General features: G+C 43.8%; 1 protein-coding gene and 1 pseudogene across 1 annotated transcript in view; both read left to right on the forward strand.

Moving 5' to 3' along the window:
* Positions 1-24346, forward strand: part of FAM135B (family with sequence similarity 135 member B) — a 172915-nt gene that overhangs the window by 57070 nt on the left and 91499 nt on the right. Inside the window, exon 3 of the mRNA XM_059901473.1 lies at positions 18418-18557. Within this exon, the coding sequence (XP_059757456.1) occupies positions 18418-18557 (140 nt within the window). The remainder of the gene's footprint in view (positions 1-18417; positions 18558-24346) is intronic.
* Positions 9641-9738, forward strand: LOC132352146 (U6 spliceosomal RNA; annotated as a pseudogene).

A 24346-nucleotide genomic window follows, 5' to 3' on the forward strand; every position in this document is an offset into this window, starting at 1 on the left:
GCGTGCAGATTTAAATGAAAGAAAACTGCCGGAAGGCGTTTCAAAGTTCCAGTTCAAACTTCCACCAGCAGTTCATGAGGATATTTCCCTGCACAAATCTAGTATCTTGTTTTGTCTGCGTTTCCCTAATCACTTTCCTTTCATGTGTTTATGAGCTATTCTTATTTTCCCTTTTATGAGTTTCCCATTTACAACCTTTGCTGCTTTTTTTGGATAATTTGCTCCTTATTGATGTAATTTTGTCTCCTGCCTCCTGCCAAACACAGCTTTGCTCACGATTCCTCGATGTATCGTGTAGAAAATATCTTCTCCTAGTCTGTAGCTTGTCCTTTATCTTTGTTTTAGACAAAGTCATGCTGACCTTTGGAGTCTGATGTTTCAAAGCTTTTGCTTCTCAGCTTAAGTTGAGCTTTCCTGTCAATCCTACAAATAGGGATGTATTCTTCCGAACAATCTATGGTTATAATCAACATTATTCCCAGTTAATAGCTGGGGAAACTGAGGCTTAGGGAGGAACATGGTGGCATTGGGATTTGTATCTGGGTCTGTTTGGCTTCACCATCATTTTCATGTGAGCTGGTGTTCCATGCTGCTATTGGGGTGCAACCTCAGGGGTCCTGTATCAGCAACTCCACACACCTCCCTGCTCACTCAGCCTGCCCTGGATCTCCATCTTGTAATTGGATGTGTTTCACTCACATAGACTTTCCCTGCCGGGATCTTCTTGTCACACACGTGGTTCCCCTGAGCTGGCCTTAAAATGGCACCAGGTCAGCTCTCCCTACAGATCTCATGTCTGGTCCATAAATAATGTCTCCTTTGCCTCAACAAATTCGGAATGTCTAAGCTTATCCCAATGCATTAACCTCTCTCCTGCTGCGTGGAGTGGCCTTAATTTTCTGAGGAGTCAAACATGCACTGGTCCTCTGGTCCCCGAACCGGAGGGGTCTGTATTAAGCTGTTTGGGTAGGCCCTCCGTGCTTGGATGAAAGGAGGTGACACCTCTTTTCTCTCCTCCATTGGAGGTGGTGTAAATAGAGACTGACTTCGTAGCAACAGCTTTCTCCAAACATGTGTATGTTTGTTCTCTCTAAAATCCTTTCTTCCCTCTCTACCTGATGCCACGTCACTCCTCTAATCTAACTGAGGAATTTAGAGTCGTGATTCTCATCCACTCCCTTTGTGAGCCTTGCTTTTGAGTCTAGCCCTTCACATTGGTTTGTAGGGTCCGTTGTGGCCACTGTCAAACTTCAGTTTTAATAGCCCGTAAGATGCCTCTTTTCACCTTTAGGTCATACGCTTCCCGCACCCCAAATTAAGTGTGCCATATTCCCTTCCGTTTCTCTTTTTGTAGCATTTATGATGTCATAACTGAATGATTACTCGAGCATTTCTTTCCCCCCCCACCCTTACCACAGTGTAAGTCCTAGGAGGACAGAAACTTGCTTACTGCCATGACTCACACACCTGCTATCACAGCTTTGTCCCTCAGCGCTGAGGTGTGGAGTCCGTGGACTGATGGATGGATGAAAGAATGAGTAGGTGGATGACAAGAATTTCACATCACTTCCAGGCCTCATTGAAAGATGCTTTCCCTTTCATCTAAATTCTGTTTGAAAGCTTCACCTGAGCACACGTTCTCCAGTATTGATTGCCTTGGTTTAGAGCAGTTTGGGTCAATATTGTTAAAGTTTAAAGCGCGAGAAAAGTCATGACTCCTGAAAATGAACGTTCTTGTTTATCTTCGTTGAAGTCAATGCACTTTGCCTCAGCCTTCTGAAATACGTGCCGGTGGGTGACCCATATTTTCATGGATTGGTAGCAATGGTGCTAATAAATTTCTATTGATGTTGCAACTGACTGCACCAGGCACTGTGCTACGTATTTTGTAAATACTGTTGTATCAATTCTCATAGCAGTCTTTGGAGAAAAGTATCTCTGTTTCCATTTTCAAAGGAGGAAACCGTCTCAGAGAGTTTATAAATCAGTGGAGTCAAGGAGTTGGGCGTTTCTGAATCATTGCCACAGTTGCAGTGCTAGTGTTGTTTCAAGTGGATAACTCGTTTGATGATTTTTTGTAATGATCAGATGAGAAGGAAATGATTTTTTAAAAGATATTAAAAAGTCAGTAGGTTAGAGTCTTTATCTATTTTTTCAAACCTAAAAATATATACTTTAAAATTTCACATTCAACAAATATCTATCAAGCAGATAGTTCTGTTTGAGCAAAAAGGGCCTGTCTTTCACAGAAGACTTGGTCTAACGTAGGAGATTATTCAAACAGTCAAAGTCATTTTTACACCAACTAATATCACAGTACTCAGAGAAATGCGTTGTGTTAAGAGGGCTTGTAATCATGGGTTTGACAAGGTTTAGGGCGATGAGAGAACATTCTCTGGGGAAAGAGATGGGTGAGCAGAAGTTGGCGTGAGCCACAGGGAAGGGAAGGGCCACTCCAGGTAGAAGGAGCGGCATGGGCAAAGGTGATGCAGTGACAAAGGGGGATGGCAGGCCACTGTGGCTGCGGAAGAGTGAACGAGGGAGCCTGGACGAGATGAGGATAAACAGGGGCAAATTGGCTTTGAGGACTGTATCAGGGCAAAAAATGTTTCCTTTATCCTAAAAGGAATGGAAAGATACTGAAGGATTTTGAGCAGGGGAGCAGCTTGATTCTATTTGTGTACTGAAAATATGCTTCCTTGGAAATATTGTAGAGAGATAGACCAGAAGCAAGGTTGAGCAGAACAAAGGCCATTGAGCTGTCCAGGTGAGAAGCCAGGGTGAGCCTGGGCAGGTTGGTTGGTGGTTGAGATGGAGAGATGAGGGCTCACACTCAGAAGCTGGAGGGAGACAGTGACTCTCAGATTTCTGATTTACATGGCAAGGTGGCTCATAGAGCCATTTACTCAAATAAGGAATGTTGGAAGAGAAACCAGCATTTTAGCTTTTTTTTTCCCCCTCTAGTGGTGGTTTGAAACATGTTCAGTATGTGCTGCCTTTGAAAATCCAAACAGAAGATCTCAAGTAGGCGACTGGACTTCAAGGTCTTGAACGTAGAGGAGAAGTCTGGGTTAGACACATGGATTTCATTGATTGGCTATGTACTGCATTCCGTTTTACATACAGGACTTGGAGAATGCATAAAATAGGCCAATTTAGTGCTCTCATAGGGCTTACATTCTGGTTGGAAGAGAAGACAGTCAATATGACTCCAGCAGTAACTTAAGTAAAACAAACCATTTGTAAGGGAGGTGGGGAGTGACACTGAGGGCAGCAGGGAGGTGACTTTGATAAGGAGGCAGACGAAAGCTACCCTAGAGTCAAGAGGAAACTAGTGGAACTTGATTTCACAGAGGCCATGGGGAGAGGATAGTTCAAGGAGGAAGCATTGACCGACATTGCAGAAAGTTTTTGAGAATTCAAGTACAACGTGCATTAAAACTTTCCTGGACATCTTAGTGACAGCTAGCGCATTCATCACCTTGATAGGAGCTCTTTGGGTGGTTGTAAGGGTCCAGAAACTAGATTTTGGGGGCACTGAAGCGCGAGTAAAATGATGAAGAAATGGAGACAGCCAGTAGAGGCATTCTTTGGGTAAGCGTCACTGCTCAGGCAAGGAGGGAAAGAGAGTGGTAGCCAGGAGGGCTGAGAGTTTTGCCTTTTGTATGTATTTTAGTTCTAACGAGAGAAAGTTGACCTCGCTTAAAAGCCATTGGATATATATGGAATCTTAAAAAAAAAAAAAAAAGGTTCTGAAGAACCTAGGGGCAGGACAGGAATAAAGATGCAGATGTAGAGAATGGACTTGAGGACACGGGGAGGGGGAAGGGTAAGCTGGGACAAAGTGAGGGAGTGGCATGGACATATATACACTACCAAATGTAAAATAGATAGCTAGTGGGAAGCAGCCGCATAGCACAGGGAGATCAGCTCAGTGCTTTGTGACCACCTAGAGGGGTGGGATAGGGAGGGTGGGAGGGAGGGAGACGCAAGAGGGAGGAGATGTGGGGATATACGTATGCATATAGCTGATTCACTTTGTTGTACAGCAGAAACTAACACGCCATTGTAAAGCAATTATACTCCAATAAAGATGTTAAAAAAAAAAAGCCGTTGGGAAGGATCTAGTTTAGAAGTTAAATACGTAAAATAAAGAAGGGAAAATCATTACAGTCATTAAAAGTTTACTTTTTCTCAGTCCCAGTCCTATGGCTGCTGAGATGAACTACATGACTGAACCCCAGGAAACTCAAACAGACATTAAATAATGAGGAGGTGAGGTGTGATCGCGAGGCATGTGATGCCGTGGCACCCAGCATGCACTGGGGGAGGCCGCCTCTGCCGGGATGTCCCAGAGGAGAGCTGCCCGCATCTCCTGCCCCCAGCTCATGCCAGGTGGGTGATGGCGGCTGTGGTGCACATCAGCAAGGTTGCACGATCACCTCTGCGCCAGAGTGGAGACGTGCAGAAAAATGAGCCTGAGAGAAGAGGCCATCTGGTAATTGAATCTAAATCTGCAATAATTGATTCTGAGGACACAGGCCTAGGTACGCATTGATTTTGGAGCCCACTGGCCAAGCCTTGGCTGACACCCAGGCAGGTACTGCTGCGACTTTCCGATGCTGTTTATAGAATTTGCTCGGACACAAAGGCACTGAAACAGCCTTGCAGACAGTCCTTCAGTGCCCCACTGAGCACCAAGGGAGGGCGTTGAGGGGCAGGAGGAAAAGCCCTGGACTTGGAGGCTGGATTCTAGGTTCCACTGCTAGTTCTGCCCTTGGGCTGGATTCTCCATCTTCTTGAGCCTCCCAGTTCCTATCTGTGAAATGGGTTTACAGAACTATGTGATTTCCTTTTAGCTAGTAGTCCCCACATGGATGTGTGGATTCTCAGACTTACGATAGCGGCTCAGATGAAAAAGGAAAATTTGTCTTCCTCACTGAGGACTCAGTCTACCTTTGGAGATAACCAGGCTAATGCTCTACCTATTACTTTGCCAGAGTCTTATTGAGCACCTCGTTTATTCAAAGCACTCACCTAGGTCACAGGGAAGACACTCAAATGACCATCCTATTGTCTGTGCTTTCAAGTAGCTTGTAGAACGATGTGGGGGGGGGGGGGCATGTGGGTGAGGATAAGGTGATTCCAAGCTGAATAAAGTAGAAGGTGGAACATACACAACAAAGGTGTGAACATGGATAAAGCACACTGTTAATAAAAATAATGACGCCAATCACTGTCTTATCTAACTTTCACGATAACTTTAGAAGTAGAGGTTTAGAAGAAGAGGTTTTTATGGTTAGTTTACACATGAAGGACATTAGGCTCAAAAAGCATAAGTGATTTGCAAGAAAAATCAAAAATGCTAATTTGAAAAGATGCATGCACCCTAATGTTCATAGCAACACTGTTTACAATAGCCAAGAGATGGCAACAACCCAGGTGTCCATGGACAGATGAATGGATGAAGAAAATGTGAGATTATATATATATATATAATGGAATATTATTCGGCCATAAAAAGAATGAAATTCTGCCATTTGCAGCAATGTGGATGAACCTAGAAAATATTATGCTTAGTGAGATTAGTTAGAGGCAGACAAATACTGTACTATATCACTTATATGTGGACTCTAAAAAAAATAATACAAACAAATGTATATAGCAAAACAGAAACAGATTCACAGGTATAGAAAATAAACTAGTAGTTACCAGAGGGGAGAGGGAAGGGGAAGGGGCAAGATAGGGGTATGGGATTAACAGATACAAACTATTATATATAAATAGATAAGTAACAAAAATATGCTGTATAAAACAAAGGAATTATACCCATTATCTTGTAATAACCTATAATGGAGTATATACTATATGCTATACTTCAATAACTTTTTTTAAGAAGACTAAATGAAAAAATGTAAAAAAAAAATTACAAGCGAATGGAGAGTCTGAACTTGAATGCAGAGCTGATTTCAGAGCCTGGGCTACTTGTAACTACAATGAATGGGAAAATCTCCATGAAGAGGTGACGTTTGCAAGGAGACACAGATCTTTGAGATGAGGATGAGGCCATCAATTAATTAAAAAAAAAATTACTTGTGTTCTTTTACGCCAGGCTCCTTGCTAGAAGCTAAGAGTGCAGTGGTGAGTGATGTATTCTGCAGGCTCGGAGGAGAGTCACACAGAACCGTAACTGCACGACAGGTGGTCTAAGTCAGCTGCCGCAAACTGCTCTGGGGTCAGGAGAGGGAGCAATGGTCTCTGCCTGGGGCATTGAGAGGATGTCTGAAGAAGGGACAAGACAAGCAGGGTCTATGATGAATGAGAAGAAGAAAGCGTAGTGGGAAAAAGGTCATAGAAAAAAGAATATTCAAAAAATATTTATAGATTACCGACTTTGAGCAAGCGCTATGCTAGGACCTCTGAAAATTATCGGTGACATAATTTGTATTAGTTTTATTAGCTTTTATGTCTAATCAGAAATAGACTTGTATTTGACATGGTAGAAGTCACTCTCAGCCAGTTACTCCCTCCCCCCAAAATAATTAAGTAATTAGAACATTGAAAAGTAGTGTTTATTTTAGCGAACCATAGACATTGCTTCCTGTGATCTAATTTGGTAATCATGACAATACCATAATTAGAGATTATAGCTGCGTTTTACAGAAAGCAAAGTGATGAAAGGAACATCACGTCCTTGTAATAGGGAAAAATCGAGACACTAACCCAGACCTCTTAGCAATGCCCCTCCCCCCCAAGTCCCAGTGGCCTAAAAAGTTCTCTGACATTCCTCACGCCATCTTGCCATAGCTCTGTAATTGACCAAACACCCATTGATCACCTGTGATGGGTTATAAATGCACGATTCAAAAGGTGAAACTGTTGGGGGAAATCATGACATTTATTCATGGGAAGAGACTGATAATGGCCTTCTTCAAGAACAGGGACTGTCTCATGTCCGCAGATCCGTCACGGACCCTGGAATTCTCAATATTTTTGATGAATGGGGTGTAAGTGTGTTGAGGGGGTACAGTCAGGAATGGAGCATCTTCCGAATGCTGAGTGAACGTGTAGGATCCACGTTCCCTCTAGGCTGCGACGGTCAGAGAAAGCTGCTGAAGGGGAGAGTGAAGTCGGCCAGGAAGATGGGGAGGGATCAGATCCCAGCTCAGTTCCTCAGGGTCCTACTCCCTGAGGTGTCAGCACCACATGAGTGGGTGGTTACCAGACACTCCAGCTGTGCTGAGACTGGTCCGGTTGTAGGCTGGAGCTGAGAAGTTCAGATCAAGAAATACCTCAGAGTTGGGTCAGGGCATGGGGTAGACACCCTTGTGTCCTGCATTTGCTGTGTGGGAAGTTGAAGGTCAATTGCTAGGTTCAGCCACTGCCAGGTCTGAGTCAGAGGGACCCATCAGAGTCTAGGACTCTAAGGCATGCAGACCAACTTTGAGAGCCTGGGGGTATCTAGTGATGGAGATGGTTTGTGTTGGAGAGAGGAGAGCTGGCCCTGGGGTAATTTCCAGGTCCACGCACAGATGCTTCTGTGGCACTTGCTGCAGATGCACAGCAGAAGGAAAAGATACTGATGCAGGGAAGGGAGAAGTAGCGGCTGCAAGGCCACCCATGTCCTGGAGGACGGGCGCTCAGGTTCCTCTGGGCTGACACTGAGTTTAGAGGGAGAAGGAGTGAGACGAAAGCATGGGACTCTGAGAAGCAAAAAAATAACTCCTCTAGCTGCGGGGACAGGTCTCAGCAGAGCGGCTGGGCTGACCTGCACGTGGTTTGGAGAAAACATGTTCATTTTAACGAGGGGCGATGTTCAGCCAGTGCATCTGGTAGGAGCAGTTGTCGGGGTAGCCACTGCCCTCAAATGCCTAAGCTGCCCCCCCTCCACTGGCCAGTTAGCCTGGTCCCTCTCCCAAACCCTCGCATTCCCTGTAGTCCATAAATAAAGGATTTGTGCCTGGCACAGCAGATGGCCTACAGGACCCTGCTCGTCCCTGTGCCTGGCACGCATTCTGATTGGTTGGTACCTGTGCTAACCATTTGGGGTATATGCCCTAACAGACAGGGGTGTAATAGAGGAAGGTGAGGCATTGGAGGAGAGTCCAGGTGAGAATGGCCTTGACTAGGGGGAGCTCCCCTCATTCACAGCTTGGGGAGGGGACAGTGGTGGCTTCAGCTCTTGGAGAGAGTTGGGGCCTGGGGCGCAGCTCTCTCTCTGGACTGGTCAGTCTTGGCTCAGCCATGGCCATGGGGCTGATCTTCTGGAGGCGACTTCCATCTCTGTGGAAGAGAAAGGCAGAGTGACCACCTGTTCTTACCTACTCAGCAGTGCCTCTCGGCACTCCGGGATATTTTCCTAGCAAGTCACAACTGCCCCCTACATTCTGTGGTCTCCCATTAAGGCCAAGGTCGCCTTGGGCTGGAGAAGGGCTCTGTGCTCCTTGGAACATGCCAGGCCCATGACTGGGCGGGGATGCTGCAGCTCTTACAAAGATTTGATTAGCTGCAATCGTGCTATACTTAGTTCTCCTTGGGAAGCATATGGCCGAGGCAGATGGCTCGGTAAAGTCTGAATCACATAAACAGGGCTCTTTGCCTCCCATTTGCTGGGTCTGATGACTTTTTAACAGAATGGGTTTCAGAATTAGAAGGTGGAGCCTTGGTTATACCCCTCTCAGAAAACCCCAGGCTGTATGTTTCAGGCATACTTAGCACTGGCTGTTTGTAAGGGAACAGGATAGGTGTGGATTCCGGGTCATCTTGAGGACATAGCAGCAAACAGATCCCTAGCAGCAAGCTGCTTGAGCCCAGATTCAGTTCACTTCCACAAATGTTTATTAAACATTGTTGCCAAATTCTCAGTGATGGGACGACTTGGAGCCTTGGTCAGTCATGCGTTTTATAAATATTTGCCTGACCTAGACTTCAGGAAAAGACCTGGCTCTGTGCTAAACCCTCACCTGGGCTACAGCTTTCAAACTGGTCATTTAGGGCCAATTCAACCATAGTAGGTAATTTAGATTTTATTCTAAATGCAATGGGGGGAGGGCGGTGATGAAGTCTGGTTTATATTTTATATGAATAGACTAAAGAGTAGTAATAGTAGAAGTAGAAATAAAGTTTTCCATATTCTCTATTGAGAGAAGATTATGAAGTGACCCAGAAGGGATTCATCAGAACCGCATTTTGAATGTAAACCCACAGGATTTATGGAGGATTGGGTGAGAGGGTAAGGGAGAAAGAGGAATCAAAGATGACCAGGAAGGGCTTCCCTGGTGGCGCAGTGGTTAGGAATCCGCCTGCCAATGCAGGGGACACGGGTTCGAGCCCTGGTCTGGGAAGATCCCACATGCCGCGGAGCAGCTGGGCCCGTGAGCCACAACTACTGAGCCTGCGCGTCTGGAGCCTGTGCCCCGCAACAAGAGAGGCCGCGACAGTGAAAGGCCCGCGCACCACGGTGAAGAGTGGCCCCCGCTTGCCACAACTAGAGAAAACCCTTGTACAGAAACGAAGACCCAACACAGCCAAAAATAAATAAATAAATTAAAAAAAAAAATCACCTAGGCCAAGCCCTAAAAAAAAAAAAAAAGATGACAAGGAAGTATTTTACTCTTTGTGGTTGAGAGATTGGGGGAGGGTGCTCGCCTCAGCAGCACATATGCTAAAATTGGAACGACATTAGCATGGCCCTTGCGCAAGGATGACACGCAAATTCGTGAAGCGTTCCATGTTTTTGATTCACTTTGTTATAAAGCAGAAACAATGTTATAAAGCAAAACTAACACACCATTGTAAAGGAATTATACTCCAATAAGGATGTTAAAAAAAATTTTATAATACCTAAAAGCAACAGGAGACTGAACAACAACAAAATTAGCCAAAAAAGAAAGAGTACTGTAAGAATGATATTGTAAAAAAAAATGATATAAAAATGAGGACCATTTTTTCTTCCATTATTGACCAATCATAAAATAACAAGAAGTACTTGATAAAAAAAAAAAAAAGAGATTGGGGGAGGGACACAACCAAAGGTTCTGTATTGGGTATGTAAGTTTATGGTGTGGATTTGACATCAAAGGAGTAATGTCGAGCGGGCGAGGGATCAGGTCCACTCAGGAGAGAGGTGCAGCTGGAGTCAGGCATTTGAGGGTTCTCAGCTTGTGAGTGGCGTATAAAGTCTTGGAAACAGCGAGACTTAGATGGAGGTCTCCAACACAGAGGCGGGAAGGGCAGGAGGAGCCATCCCAGGGGGGGCAGGGAGAGGAGAGGGAAATCATAAACTTAGCTACTTTCCATCAGCAGGCAGGTGGGGAGGGGGAAGGGGAAGCTGGGACGAAGTGAGAGAGTGGCATGGACATATATACGCTACCAAATGTAAAATAGATAGCTAGTGGGAAGCAGCCGCATAGCACAGGGAGATCAGCTCAGTGCTTTGTGACCACCTAGAGGAGTGGGATAGGGAGGGTGGGAGGGAGGGAGACGCAAGAGGGAGGAGATGTGGGGATATACGTATGCATATAGCTGATTCACTTTGTTATACAGCAGAAACTAACACACCATTGTAAAGCAATTATACTCCAATAAAGATGTTAAAAAAATAAAATTAAGATATAGTGTAAAAAAGAAAAACAAACAAACAACAAAAAGAAACAAACAAAAAAATAAGGAATCTTCTTGCCACCCTGATGAGTCAAATCATTATTGCCATTTTCGTCTGTGAATGAACTAAGGCTGGGAGAGTTAACATCTCACTCGAAGACTCCCAGCTATAAACAGGGAGATTCCTGAAACTCTGTCTTTCCAGGCAGTGCCCACTGCCCTGCTCCAAGCCCGCTGTCTTCCCAGGATCAAGAAACATTCGAGGATTCCCTTTCCACTTCCCTCGAGAGTTCTGCTAGCAGCTGCTAGAATTCCACTGTGGGTAACGTTTCATCGTCACATCAGCTGCCCGCTTCTCCCCATCCAGCAGTATATTCACTGCCGTTTCTCTGAGAGCACCTGTTAAATGTTAGACTCTGTGCCCGGTACACTCCTAGGTCATCTCATTCAACCCTCCCAACCCTTGAACTCGCATCTCCAAGTCACAGGGGCGGAAACCGAGGTTCAGACCAGGTAAGTTCCCTGTTCACAGGTGCACGGTGTACAAATGGCAGAGCCCGGAGGAAATCCGTGTCTTTGAACTCCAATCCATTTCTTGTCCTTACAAAAGCGTGAGGGGCAAGGCCATGGACTGGACTCTGTAATTAGAATACAAATGGAAACACCTGAGACTGCACAGGGGTTAGGACCCCAGTCTTGGGCGACTGGAGTGTGTTAGAGGCGGCCCTCTGGCCTTTTACTTTTGAAATTACATAGCAGTGCACGTTATTGGCTAATAAAGTGTTACCAAGTGCTAGCCTGACTGGGCTCATTCTAATAGGTAGGTGGGAAGGGTTTATAATTAAGTAATGAAGGCCACTCAGTGTTGATGGGAGGCTGCTCACGGCTAAATTACATCAGCAGCCCCTGTTCATTTTCAGGAATTTAAAGGGTATTTTTTTCTTTCCTGTGTTCTTTGGTTTAGTTGCCCTCCTTCTGCAAGTATGAATTTCTGCCAGGCCACGGTCTCTCCTTTGTAAACTCGAGTTTTCTTGCAGATTAAGATAGGAGTCAGACGTCCTGGCAACTGGAGCTTCCCCCAACATAGGGAACCTTCCAAAAATCATCCCTTTGTATCCCTGCCTTCATTAATAACTAATTAATTGATTGATTCAGTGCATATTTGAGTGAGTATAATACGTAAGGCCTGCTGTTCCATCATGCTAGGGCTTCAGTTCTTTTTCTGTGAAACAGAAGTGATGGAGTAACGTGAGTGCGGTGAGGAGAGAAAAAAGTTGGGAAGTATTGCTCTAAACATTGCAGGCTAGTCCTTATGGTTGCTGTACCATCACCAGTGACTGGTATTATGTCTAACATTGTCTCTGGGGTCGTTTAGTTAAATAATAAATGAGTAAACAAACTCAGAGATGAAAGAATGAAAAGAAGCACATGATTTGGAGTCACCATTCTACCATCTACTATTGATACATTTGCTGCAGAGGATGTAACTTAACCCAATGATCCTGAGTTCCCTCATGAGGGAAATGAAGACTCTCCTTCCCAAGGTCAAGTGAGATAAGGAATATAAAGTGCCTGGAACTCAGACCAACCAATCCCAGGCTAACTTTTGTAGAGCAGCGTGAAATGAGCAAAATGGTTTTGAGTCTGTTGTATCTTACAGAGAGGTGACTTTTTCAAACCATAGAGTTATAAGTAACAACATCTGCGCCCAAACCCAGTTTGTTGTACATAATTTGCTCCCTCAATTAAAGCTGTTAAAGTAGCCTATATAAGATGTTTCAGATAATGCAATGTATCTGGAAAGATGAGAAATTTGTTCAGACAAGAAGTCTGTGGAGGTGAACAACTAAGGGACTACTCATCCCTACTCCACGGACAGATGTTCCAGACAGGAGCACCCCACAAGGAACCCTATGATTGTTTTTGTCTTGTTTTCGTTTTACTTTGTTTTATTAAAGTATAGTTGATTTACAATGTTGTGTTAATTTCTGCTGTACAGCAAAGTGATTCAGTTTATGTGTATGTGTGTGTGTATATCTATATGTACATGCATACATACATTCTTTTTCGTATTCTTTTCCATTATGGTTTATCACAGGATATTGAATATAGTTCCCTGTGCCATACAGTAGGACCTTGTTGTTTATCCGTTCTATATACAATAGTTTGCATCTGCCAGTTCCAAACTCCCAGTACATCCCTTCCCCACTCCCCCTCCCCCTTAGCAACCACAGGTCTGTTCTCTATGAAGGAACCCTATGATTGTTGATTACTGAATCTGTTTTTTTTTTTTTTTTTTTTTGCCTATGACTTGATGCATAGCAAGTGATTCATAAGAATTCAATGAATTAATTAATATATTTTATAGCAAAACCCATAGAAACATATTAATCTGGAGTTATGGTTAAGGCTTACGCTCATCTCTATGGGCACTAAAACAAAATACTCAATATTCCATGTACAGAAGGGTCAAGTAGAAAGTCAGAAAAACATTTGCTTTCTTTCAAATGGCAATAAAAATGACAACTAAAATGCAGCCCTTTATTGATGTATCATCCATCTGATGCGCTTCAAAAATTGAAGGTGCCAGTATGTTCACAACTCTTTGGATATTCCACAAACAGGCTTGTGTCTCTAAATGCCCTGTTGGCAGACGTGCCAGCGTGCCTCCCCCGTCTCAAATTGTCCAAGAAGCTCTGAGATTCCACAGTGGACCAGGGTCCTTTTCTGAATGCCAGGCTAGGAGAAAACTGGGTTGCTTGGTCCCTTGCTCTGGGCTTCTCGTGGCCGTGCTGGAGCTCCGTTGAAGGTGATTCTCTAGAGTTCTGAGAAGGCTCGTCCTCTCAATGGTGAACTTGCTTCAACAAGCATCCCTACGGACCTCGTGGGCACAAGCCTCGGAACCCCAATGGCATTGCTCTACAAAGCCCAGCCTTTGTGCCAGGATAGATGGGTCCACAGAGCTTTTCAGGTCCCCATGTAACAAAATCAACCTGCTGCTTATAAACCCCTTGCCCGTGGGCAACATCCAGAGGCATCATTTCAGTCCCCAGCTTTCTTCAAAGTCCTTCTACTTCCAGGAACAAGTTTTCCACGCCTGATCCACACAGTATGTTAATACCTCCTACATCAGGAAAAGTCTGTCCCAGTGTAACAGACCTCCCCAACTTCCAAACTCCAGAAAAAGTCATCAAGATCTTGGTCTCTTTGCTCCCAGAATTTCCTCCTCTCTCGAAGCAGACTGTTCCACCTGTTCTCCTGTGATAGGGTCTCCGGGGAAGGTAGCCGCCTTGATGGAATCACAGAAGGTCATGCCACACCTCTCTGCCCTGGCAGTGAGCGTGCAGTGGCCTTACCAGTCTGACAAAGCTTACATGATACTGAAGGTCACTCTGCTCATTCCCTGGAAAAACAGTGAACACCTGCTTCAGGTGGCTTTTCTCTTCTGCCTACTCTTTGAGAGAGAAACCATAATAAACCTTGGCTTCAAGGTGCCTTTCTGTCCTTCCTGTTCCTAGAAATAGCCAGACAATTATCTAGTGTAAAGAGTCATCATCATTATCATCTTCATCTTACTAGGAAATCTGCTTGGGTTTTGAGAATTTCATAGTTATACATACACCTCTTTAGTTCTCATCTCATCTGAGCCTGACATTCATCACGTAAAATAAGCTGGGCGTGACTCTTGCTTCACTTAAGCTCCTATTTACTGTCCTGCCCAAGGCCACATAGCGAGAAAGTAGTGGGGCAAGTCTAGGACACCTATTTTTGCTGTGCTGAAGGAGATCCTGTTCTAAACCATAGAAACTCCAAGGTTCTGACCTTGAGTTGCTCATAATCTGATTTGGCTTTTTTAACTTCCATAAACTCTAATGTTTTGGAAGGTTCTCCCATATGAATGTGGCCTGGGTTCGAAGAAATGCTATGATAGCTTCTTAGAATCTTTGTTTTCAAATAGCCCAGACCTCACCCAGCCATCCTCAGGCCTGGAGGGCTGGAAGGGGTCCCCCAGAGTTTTGACTGCTTAGCACAAACCTGATTCTCTGGGGAGCTCCTGTGTACTGGCAGAGCCACGACTATGTTCCCAGAGTGGGAGTGAGATTCAGTCTACAAGTCAATGCCCATGAGAGCTCCCTGGCTTGGACTCTGAGGTAGAGGGCCCATGTCAGAGAAGCTGCACCTGTGCTTTGTAATCTGTGCTCACGGAGCCCTCTGGGGGCTCTCAGCAGAGGGAAGGTAACTCGAGTTGTAAGCATTTAGAGGCACATAGATATGCAAAGTATTGGTATCACTCATTTGGGGGGAAAGAAGCAGCAGAACCTAGAAGTTTTTTTACTCTTGCTTTCTGGTTTGAAGTTCCAGATTAAACTGTTTGGACAATGGGAGCCATTGAAGAGCTCCTCTCTCTCATCTGCTCTGCTCCCTTTTTCCTACTCCCCTCCTCTTCCTTCTATCCCCTTCTCTTGCCCCTCCCACCTTCTTTCCATCAGACTTGTTTTCCCTCAAAGCTCTAACTCTCCTTTCAGATACTCATCCATGGTATCAACCCTGACACCTACAAAAGAAGACAGATATTTAGGAAGACTAATCTACACCTTCTCATTGGACCACTGGTCTGGTCTCCAAACAATAAGTAAAAACAGTCTAAAGATAATCTCGAGGTCTATCCGTGTTGCTGCAAATGGCATCATTTCATTCTTTTTTAATGGCTGAGTAATATTTCATTATATATATATATATATATATATATATATATATATATATATATATACCACATCTTCTTTATCCATTCCTCTGTCAGTGGACATTTAGGTTGTTTCTGTGACTTGGCTATTGTAAATAGTGAAGTAAGTCAGACAGGTAAAGACAAATATATCATATCACTCATATGTGGAATCTAATTAAAAATGATATAAATGAACTTATTTACAAAACAGAAACAGACTCACAGATTTCAAAAACTTATGGTTACCAAAGGGGAAACAAAGGGGGGGATAAATTAAGAGCTTGGGATTAATTTACACACACTACTATATATAGAGTGGATAACCAGTGGGAACCTACAGTATAGCACAAGGAACTCAGTGTTCTATAATAACCTATATGGGAAAAGAATCTGAAAAAGAAGGAATGTATGTGTATATATGACTGAATCACTTTGCTATACACCTGAAACTAACACAACATTGTAAATCAACCATACTCCAATAACATTAAGAAAAAAAAAGTGTCAGAATATTTGAAATAACACTTGGGATATACCAAGACATGTTCTTCTCACCAATGTAAAATTACAAAAGGATAAAACAAAAAAAAAAAAGATGAGTTTGTGATTTCAACAACAACAAAAAAGTCTAAAGAGAAAAGTGGCTTTTTACCCCAGTGCTAGGAAGCGGCAGCCTCCCAAGGTATGAGCAAGGTCTTTCAGAGTAGAGACAGCAGGCACTGCCCTCACCTCTAGGTGCCCAGAACCTGGTGCCTAAGAGGGTGAGGAGAACAAGGTGTGAACCAGCGCCCTCTGTCTGCCAAGGAAGGTCCTGCAAATGAGCCAGTCATAGAAAGTTCAGGAAGTGGCCTTGCTGAGGGGAAGAAAGGAAGCTTTCCTTCAGAATGTCAGGAAGAGAGCCAGGATAATGAGCAAGGTGTCCAAGTGTGGGCTGTCATTGTTGAAGAAGGGAGAATCCCAGTGGGAACAAAGCAGGCAGGTGCTGTCTCAGTGATGCCCACAACCCCAGAGGGTGTCTTGTGATCAGTGAACCTTCCTTTGCGCCCTACTTACTAGTGATGAGAAAATGCCACAGAAAGTCCCACAGGGCATCAGAAATGCCTTATCCTGGGCTTAATGGGGCACCTTGGGATGCCACGATCTTCTGTAAATACTGCTGAGTCCTGTGGTCTAGTTTGTCAATCTGCTCAAAATCAGAGGAGCCCAGTCTCCCATAGATATGTAGCCGGTGGAAATGTATTCAACAGAAAGTGCTACGACCTTTCTCGAAACACAATGAAAAAGTCATCCTACTGCATTTTGCATGCCTAGGACATGCTTGATCTTCAGATCTTGATTTATTTTATCCTCTTCTGTCTACGCTAATTCCAGAAGGTCAGTGTGTGGAGATGCCTGTTTTTCACATGGAAAGCTGCTGTTACAAGGAGTGATGTCACTTGCCCAAGAAGGCAAGTGATTGAACTGTTTTGCTGGCTGTCCCTCCAGGTCCTAGACGGCTCAGTGTTGCTCTGACCTTCAGAGTATTTACCCCATCCATCCTCTGCCACGTTGTCAGTCTGGCTTATAGATCAACCAGGCCTTGACAGTGATAGAAAAAGGGCTGGTGCAACAAATAAAAACAGAAGGGCATTTGCACGCAAGGATCACTTCTGTGGAAAAGCCACATCAGTTTGAATCCAACAGGTCTAAGTAGGGCTGTGTCAGGCCAGAAATTTTATTTCCTTCACGATGAAGTGCAAATTGGAGCATGAACATCTGTGCAGCCTTGGAAACGACCTGGGATTTTACATGTCTTTTTCCCTACTCTGAAGCTACAATGCAGGTGTTAAGTGTCACTGTGCGTGGGGAGGTGACAGTAACCCTTTGTCCCTGTTTCCAAGGGACTGTTCCAGCCAGCTAGGGACACTGCACAAGGCACTCAAGCCGTTTTCCTTTGCTGGTTGGGCTTTTTAAAAATTTTCTTGCTTCCCTTTGCAATCACACTGTTTCCGTTTTTCAGTAGAGCTTTATAGCATACCTGTCTTTTGCTAGGAAATGGGTGCATTTTAATTCATTCACCCAAGACGTCTTTTCTCAGTTGTTAAGTAGGTGGATGTGAGGATGAATCCACACAGCGCCTCCTCGTATAGCGACTGTCATGACACCTCCCTCCTCTTCTTTGAGGCTTGATCTCTTCATCTGTGGTGAAAACTTACCCTAGCAATTTTCTGTGAGGATTAAGGAAAGAAACACATTTGAAAAGCACTTTGGAAGCTGTGAAATACCACTTGGCCATTATTATGAATGAGTTATCTTTGCTTTATATTATATAAATAGTACCATTATTTATTTTAGAAGGTTTCTATATTTTTCCAACTCTGCAGTTTGTGTGTTAAGTGATTTGGAAGAATTCACCCATTTTCTCTTCATAGTAACCCTGGTCAGTGGATGCAGGAAGATCTCTTAACCTCCTTGAGTAGGTTTATCTTCCTGGAATTCAACTTAACTTTGAGACAATGTTTAGGGATTAGGGTACATCTAGAATGCACTGGAAGACATCGGATTGAACAAGTTGCTTAAAAAACTGGATATCTAATGTAATTAGAATTAGCACATTTATCTAAAACTCAAGACAGAGCATCCTTCCTATGTGCTGTGCAAACAACACTTTCAGGAGAGAGAGATTCTGTGGACGCTAGGATATCCTTGTAGAAGGCCAATTTCTGTTTTTATCTCTCTGCTTTTCTCCTCATTATTTTCAGGACAGGGGGATTATGGAAGGCTTTATGAAGGAGGGGATATGTGAGCAGGTAAAGAATTTAGCAGATACTAACTTCCAGCCAAGGAGCACTGCCCATTGCATGACAAGTGATTTAGCCAAGATCCTATGACTTATAAAAGGACTGAAGAAGGTTCTTTCTGAGATGCCAGCCCGATTCAGTGACCATAAATCTTCTGTGATGGAATCACATTCATCTGTGGCTTTTGGTCTTTGGGAATTGGAGTGCAGTTTGGGGCCACTGTTTTTCTTGAGCTGGACTGACCCCCAAGGAGGCTGCCAATCAGGGCAGGACGGAAGTCATGCGCTCCTACTGGTTCTTGTTTTGCAGACAGCGGCAGCCTGCGCTCCGCCTGTGTCCATGAGAGCACCGTGCACAGCCGAGTCTTTCAGATATTATACAGGAACGAAGAGGTGCCCATCGGCGATGCCGTGATCTTCCGAGCTCATTTGCTCTTAGATGGTGAAAGGGTAAGTCCCGGAATCTTCCACCAGCCACAAATGGCCGTTCCCTCCTGTACCTTTTGTATCCAGTGCGAGGAGAATGGGACATGAAGGAGATGTTGTACATTTGCTCTGAAATCTGACAGATCGGGACTGGTGATTTCAGAGCATTCCTGCACTTCCTGATTTATTCCTTTTTGTACTCATGCTTTCGTTCATATACTTGCTTGTTTCATGTTCCAAGCGGGTCCCATTGACTAACTTGCTGACCGTCTGACTCATTCCTCCTTTGCCCATTTGCTCGTCTTTCTGGGCCTCCGTCAACAGGTCAATCAGCAGGTGTTTGCTGAGCATCTGCTTTGTGCAGGGCTTGGGGCGGGCCCTCGGATGATGGACAAAGCTGAAGAAGGCAGCAGGACCGATCCCTCAAAGGATGGATCCTTCATCAGAAAAACAGATATACAGATAGGCACTGGTAGCTGAAATGCACTGTGCCGGCTGCATGTGCAAAAGAACACGGGGCACCAAGGTTGGAGATGAGCTCTGTGGGAGGACATCAACGGCTTCACAAAGGAGCTGGCTTTGAGATGCTGGGACTAAGAGTTCACCAGACTAAGAAAGAGGAAGGGCATCCCATACAGGGGGAATGAGTCAAGGCCCAGAGGCATGAGTCAAGGCCCAGAGGCCTTGGAGAAAGTTGATTGAACATTTCCTATTTATGAGATTAACATCTGATAGTAACCTGATATTAACATCAGATGTTTCAAAATTTATGGTTACTGGGGGGAAAGGGGAGGGAGGGACAAACTGGGAGGTTGGGATTGACATATACACACTACTATATATAAAATAGATAACTAATAAGGACCTACTGTATAGCACAGGGAACTCTACTCAATACTCCGTAATGGCCTATATGGGAAAAGAATCTAAAAAAGAGTGGCTATATGTATATGTATAACTGATTCACTTTGCTGTACACCTGAAACTAACACAACATTGTAAATCAACTAGACTCCAAAAAAATTCAAAAAATTAAAAATTAAAAAAATCACTTGTACCTTTAAAAAAAATCAGATGTTTCAAAAGAATATCTGAAGTCTAAACCGTTTTTCTCACTCCCCCAGCCCCACCTCGAATCCCCATTACCGCATTCCAGCTGGTCATTCCCTGCTAGAGTATCTTTAAAGATGTGGAAGTATACTCCTACTTTAGGAGAGCCTAATCAGAGACGTGTCCCCTTCGGGCATCCCCTACAGGCATTACAGCATGCATAACGACTCCTACTGGCCATCTAATACTCTTCTCATGTCCTATGGCTTTTTTTTTTTTTTTTTTTAAGTTTCGTATTCAGCTGACTTTTAAAAAATATATATTTATTTATTTATTTGGCTGAGCCAGGTCTTAGTTGCGGCATCTGGGATCTTTGTTGCCACGCAGGGGATCTTTAGTTGCAGCATGCAGGATCTTTTAGTTGCAGCATGCGAGATCTAGTTCCCTGACCAGGGATCGAACCCAGGCCCCCTGCATTGGGAGCACGGAGTCTTAACCACTGGACGACCAGGGAAGTCCCTCCCATGGCTTTTTGTCCACATCTTTTATGCTTGAGGTAGTGATGCGTGCCCCTGTGTGGCTACATGTGAAAAGCTGTCACTGATTCTTCATTTATGGATCCATCCATTCATCAAAGATCTGTTGAACACCTACTATGGGCTAGAGATAAAAATCATGAACAAGAAAATATCCCTGGTGTCTGAGAGCTTATGTTTTAACGTGAGATCAATACATCACCATGCAATCAAATAAATACATCCTGTATATTCTATCGCTGAGCCTTCCCACTGCTTCTCGCTCAGCTCTCTCATCCATGAGATATACTCACAAAGGTAATAAGAGTAGGAATTTTCACCCCTGTTGGAGGTCCTGTGAAACTACAGCTGGGCCCAAAGTGGAAGAGAACTCATGACAGGCCCTCTGCGAGACTTGATGCTGCCTCCTGATGGATACTCAGATTTCCAAGAGCTCAGCTTCAACACAATCTTCACACGAGATGGCGAGATGGCGATTACTTCCTGGAAGGGAAGTGACAGACAGGAGAGCTCCCTGAGCAGCCAACACTGAGCTGAGACCACATGCTGAGGAGGGGCCAGGCATCCCGGGAGGAGGGCACAGCTAGGACAAAGGCCCTGAGGTGGGAACGAGGAGGTGGTGAAGAGTCCGGCAGTGACTAACCCCGAGGTACCCAGCCATCATCATTGGTTGCTTTCCCTAAGTTCTCCCCACACCTTTGTAAATCAACTCTTTTTATTGAACTGAGTGCATCATCTACTTCTTTACTGGACTCTGGTGGACACAGGTAGATTAGGAGAAGATACTGGAGCTGGTTTTGAGGGTTAAGGGACTCCCAGTTGGGCTTCATGCACAAGCTCAGCTTCCCCGAATTCTACTAAGAGAAAGTCACTTGATTTCTCATGGGCCGTTGTCCTTTGGCGCGTTGATCTCAAAGACCTTCCTGGGCAGAACGGTTGTGACTGGAGGCTGGGTTTGGACATGACTCAGGTCTCTTGGTCATTATTCCATCTTAATTCCATCAGACTCTTCCTCCTGCCCCTAACAGTTTAAAGCTTTTCAAGGTTAATGTTTCCCAACACTCAAGTTTAGCCTCACACGAGTTTGCAGCAAGCCATAGTTCAGAGGTTGAACAGGGAGTGTGTTTGCCAGCATGGGTTGTAGTCTTATACATATTTTGGACAAGACTTTGTTCTTATGGTACATATTGTTTTCTTCTGCATATAAAATCACTTATCTCTACAAGCTAATAATTTATTATTGTGTTGGGGGTAATCCATTTGGCAGCAAACAACATTATCATTAATCATTACATCCAAATCAGTGACAATTAAAGTTAATTGGATAAGTTCATAAAAGCTGTATCTCTGGAATACATGCATTAGCTCTAGTGAATATCTGTTTATGGCAGCCAAAACACCGTATAGCCAGTTGGCCAGAGTTCACGGTCTTGCATGTACGTAGCCATCAATGTGAGTGGCAGGCATATACAATGCCAACACATCAAGCGTACCGTCTCCTGTGCTATGGGAAGTGCAGACACGGAGAAGATTCAGTCCACACAGTTAGTGCACAAGTAAATGTAAGAGATGACCATGGACAGAACTAATCTCAGCTTAAGGCACTAATGTTTTCATAAAAGTTGCAAAGGATCAGGGAGTGTGGAGTAGGATAGGTATATTATTTATATACACTTTGTGTAACACCCCCCCAGAAGATTTGGGAAGGCTGACAAAATACACAGAGTAGTAAAAGGGAAAAAATAGCAATAGAGTGAGCCAAAGTAGAGGAAAAACACAAAAGGGAACTAAAGCCTGAGTTAAATGTAACAGACCAAAATGCACAAGCATAGTTCTGGACCTTTGCAGATGTTGGCCCACACATTCAGAGCTTCCTAGCAGACAAGGCAGAGAAGATACAATTATTAGCAACGAGATGCTTAATGTCCTGAAGAGGAAGAGGGACAGGTTACATAAAATAATCTTTGTGGGCAAGGTTGCATTTTTAAATTGAAGTATAATTGATTTACAATGTTGTGTTAATTTCTGGTGTACAGCAAAGTGATTCAGTTATATATATATTCTTTTTCATACTCCTTACCATTATGATTTATTACAGGAGACTGAATATAGTTCCCTGGACTATACAGTAGGACCTTGTTGTTTATCTATTTTATATATAGTAGTTTGCATCTGCTAATCCCAAACTCTCAGTTTATCCCTCCTCCACCCCCTTTCCCTTTTGGTAACCATAAGTTTGTTTTCTATGTCTGTGACTCTGTTTCTGTTTTGTAAATAAATTCACTTGAGTCATATTTTAGATTCCACATGTAAGTGATATTTTAGGGTATTTGTCTTTCTCTGACTTACTTCACTTAGTATGATAATCCCTAGGTGCATTCATGTTGCTGCGAATGGCAATATTTCATTCTTTTTTATGGCTGAGTAACATTCCATTGTGTATATATATATATATACCACATCTTTATCCATTCACCTGTCGATGGACATGTAGATTGCTTCCATGTCTTGGCTATTGTGAATAGTGCTGCTGTGAACACTGGGGTGCATGTATCTTTTCGAATAAGAGTTTTCTCCGGATATATGCCAAGGAGTGGGATGGTTGCATTTTTATGGGCTCCAAAAAGAAAAGCATTTCTCAAAGTATGATTCCTAGATGCACTGTGTCCTAGTCCCCTGGCAGTACTTTTTTAAAATGCAGATTCTTAAGCCCAGCCCACACCTAGCCCAGGCAGTCTGACCGCAAAGCCTGTGTTTGTGACCTGTATGCAGGCCTGGGGATGGAGTTAGTGGATGAAGGGGTCCTTTAGGTGGTCAGGCCCATAGTAAGTTGGAAATAACTATTGTAACTAATATTTGTTGAGAATGGCCTTTGTTCACACACTGTGTTAAGCCATTTATGTGCATTTTCTTACATAATCGCACAATAGCAGTGATCTAAGGGGTAAGTGTAATCATTTCACCCCCATTTTACAGATGAAAAAACAAACATACCTAGAGAGGTTGATTGGCCCAGGGTCACACAGATACTTAATAAATGGAGAGCCAAGCTTTGTACCCATGTAGCTTGACTTCCAAAGCTGCTTTCTTACCTCCCCAGCTATGATGCAGCTCAGGAGAGAAGTTCATAAAGGAGGAGAAGATACAAGAGTTACTACTGTTATGAGCAGAGTTGAAATCAGCTAGCGTGAGACTGTACAACCCACAACACAGATGAGACCCTGGGAAAAGGCTGAAGAAGTGAGGAACCCTTGACTGAATCTGGGCTTTGGAGCCACTAACTAGTTAAGCCTTGGAAGTGACTTTCCTACAGCAAGTCTCAATTTCTTCATTTATAAGTGAGGCCAATATGTCTTAATTCACAGTTTTATCCACATTAAATAAGATAGTATATGACAGTGGTAGCTGTCCTATGTAGTATCTGCTACACAGTAGCTCTTCTGTAAATCCTAGCTGCTGTTCTTATTTCCACTACTATATGAAACTGATGCCCGACGCTAAAAAAGTCATCTACCTGGGAGGTTGAGGTTAGCTGATGTATATAGGATGGATAAACAACAAGGTCGTACTGTAGAGCACAGGGAACTTTATTCAATAACTTGTGATAAACCACGATGGAAAAGAATATGAAAAAGGAATGCATATATATGCATAACAGAATCACTTTGCTGTACAGCAGAAATTAACACTGTAAATCAACTATACTCCAATTAAAAAAAATCACCCTTGAAAGGAAACAATCCTTTTAATGAAAATAAGGTAGGGCAATGGAAGGGCATGCGTGCATGAGTGTGTGCGTGTGTGTGCGTGCACGTGTGAATGTGTGTGTTTGGAGGAAGGGGCAGGTAGCCAACAGCCAATGAAGAAAAATGAGTGGTTAGAGAAACCAGTGACTGCATTCTGGGGCATCTTGCAATTAAAGATTTATTGAGACATCAGTGAAGTCATAGCCAGGCTCCATCTAGCCACAGCTGATCTTGGGCCTGGATTTCTCTCCTTGTTCCAAAGAAATTGCAGCAAGTTTAAAACTGGAGCTTACAGCGAATTTTTGTCAAGTAGGCAAATGCATGCTTGGAGGTGGTTAGGAGGACTTGCTCTGCCAGTCTCATTTCCCAGGAACTGGTGACAAGAGGCTGTGGTGCTTGGGTTGTGTGTATGAAGCGGGGTGAGTGATTATGCAAAACAAAGCTAGGAGAGGAAGTTATTCATAGCGCTTGGATTGAGCAA

The sequence above is a fragment of the Balaenoptera ricei genome, chromosome 17 (genome assembly GCF_028023285.1).
Source record: "Balaenoptera ricei isolate mBalRic1 chromosome 17, mBalRic1.hap2, whole genome shotgun sequence".
Lineage (NCBI taxonomy): Eukaryota > Metazoa > Chordata > Mammalia > Artiodactyla > Balaenopteridae > Balaenoptera > Balaenoptera ricei.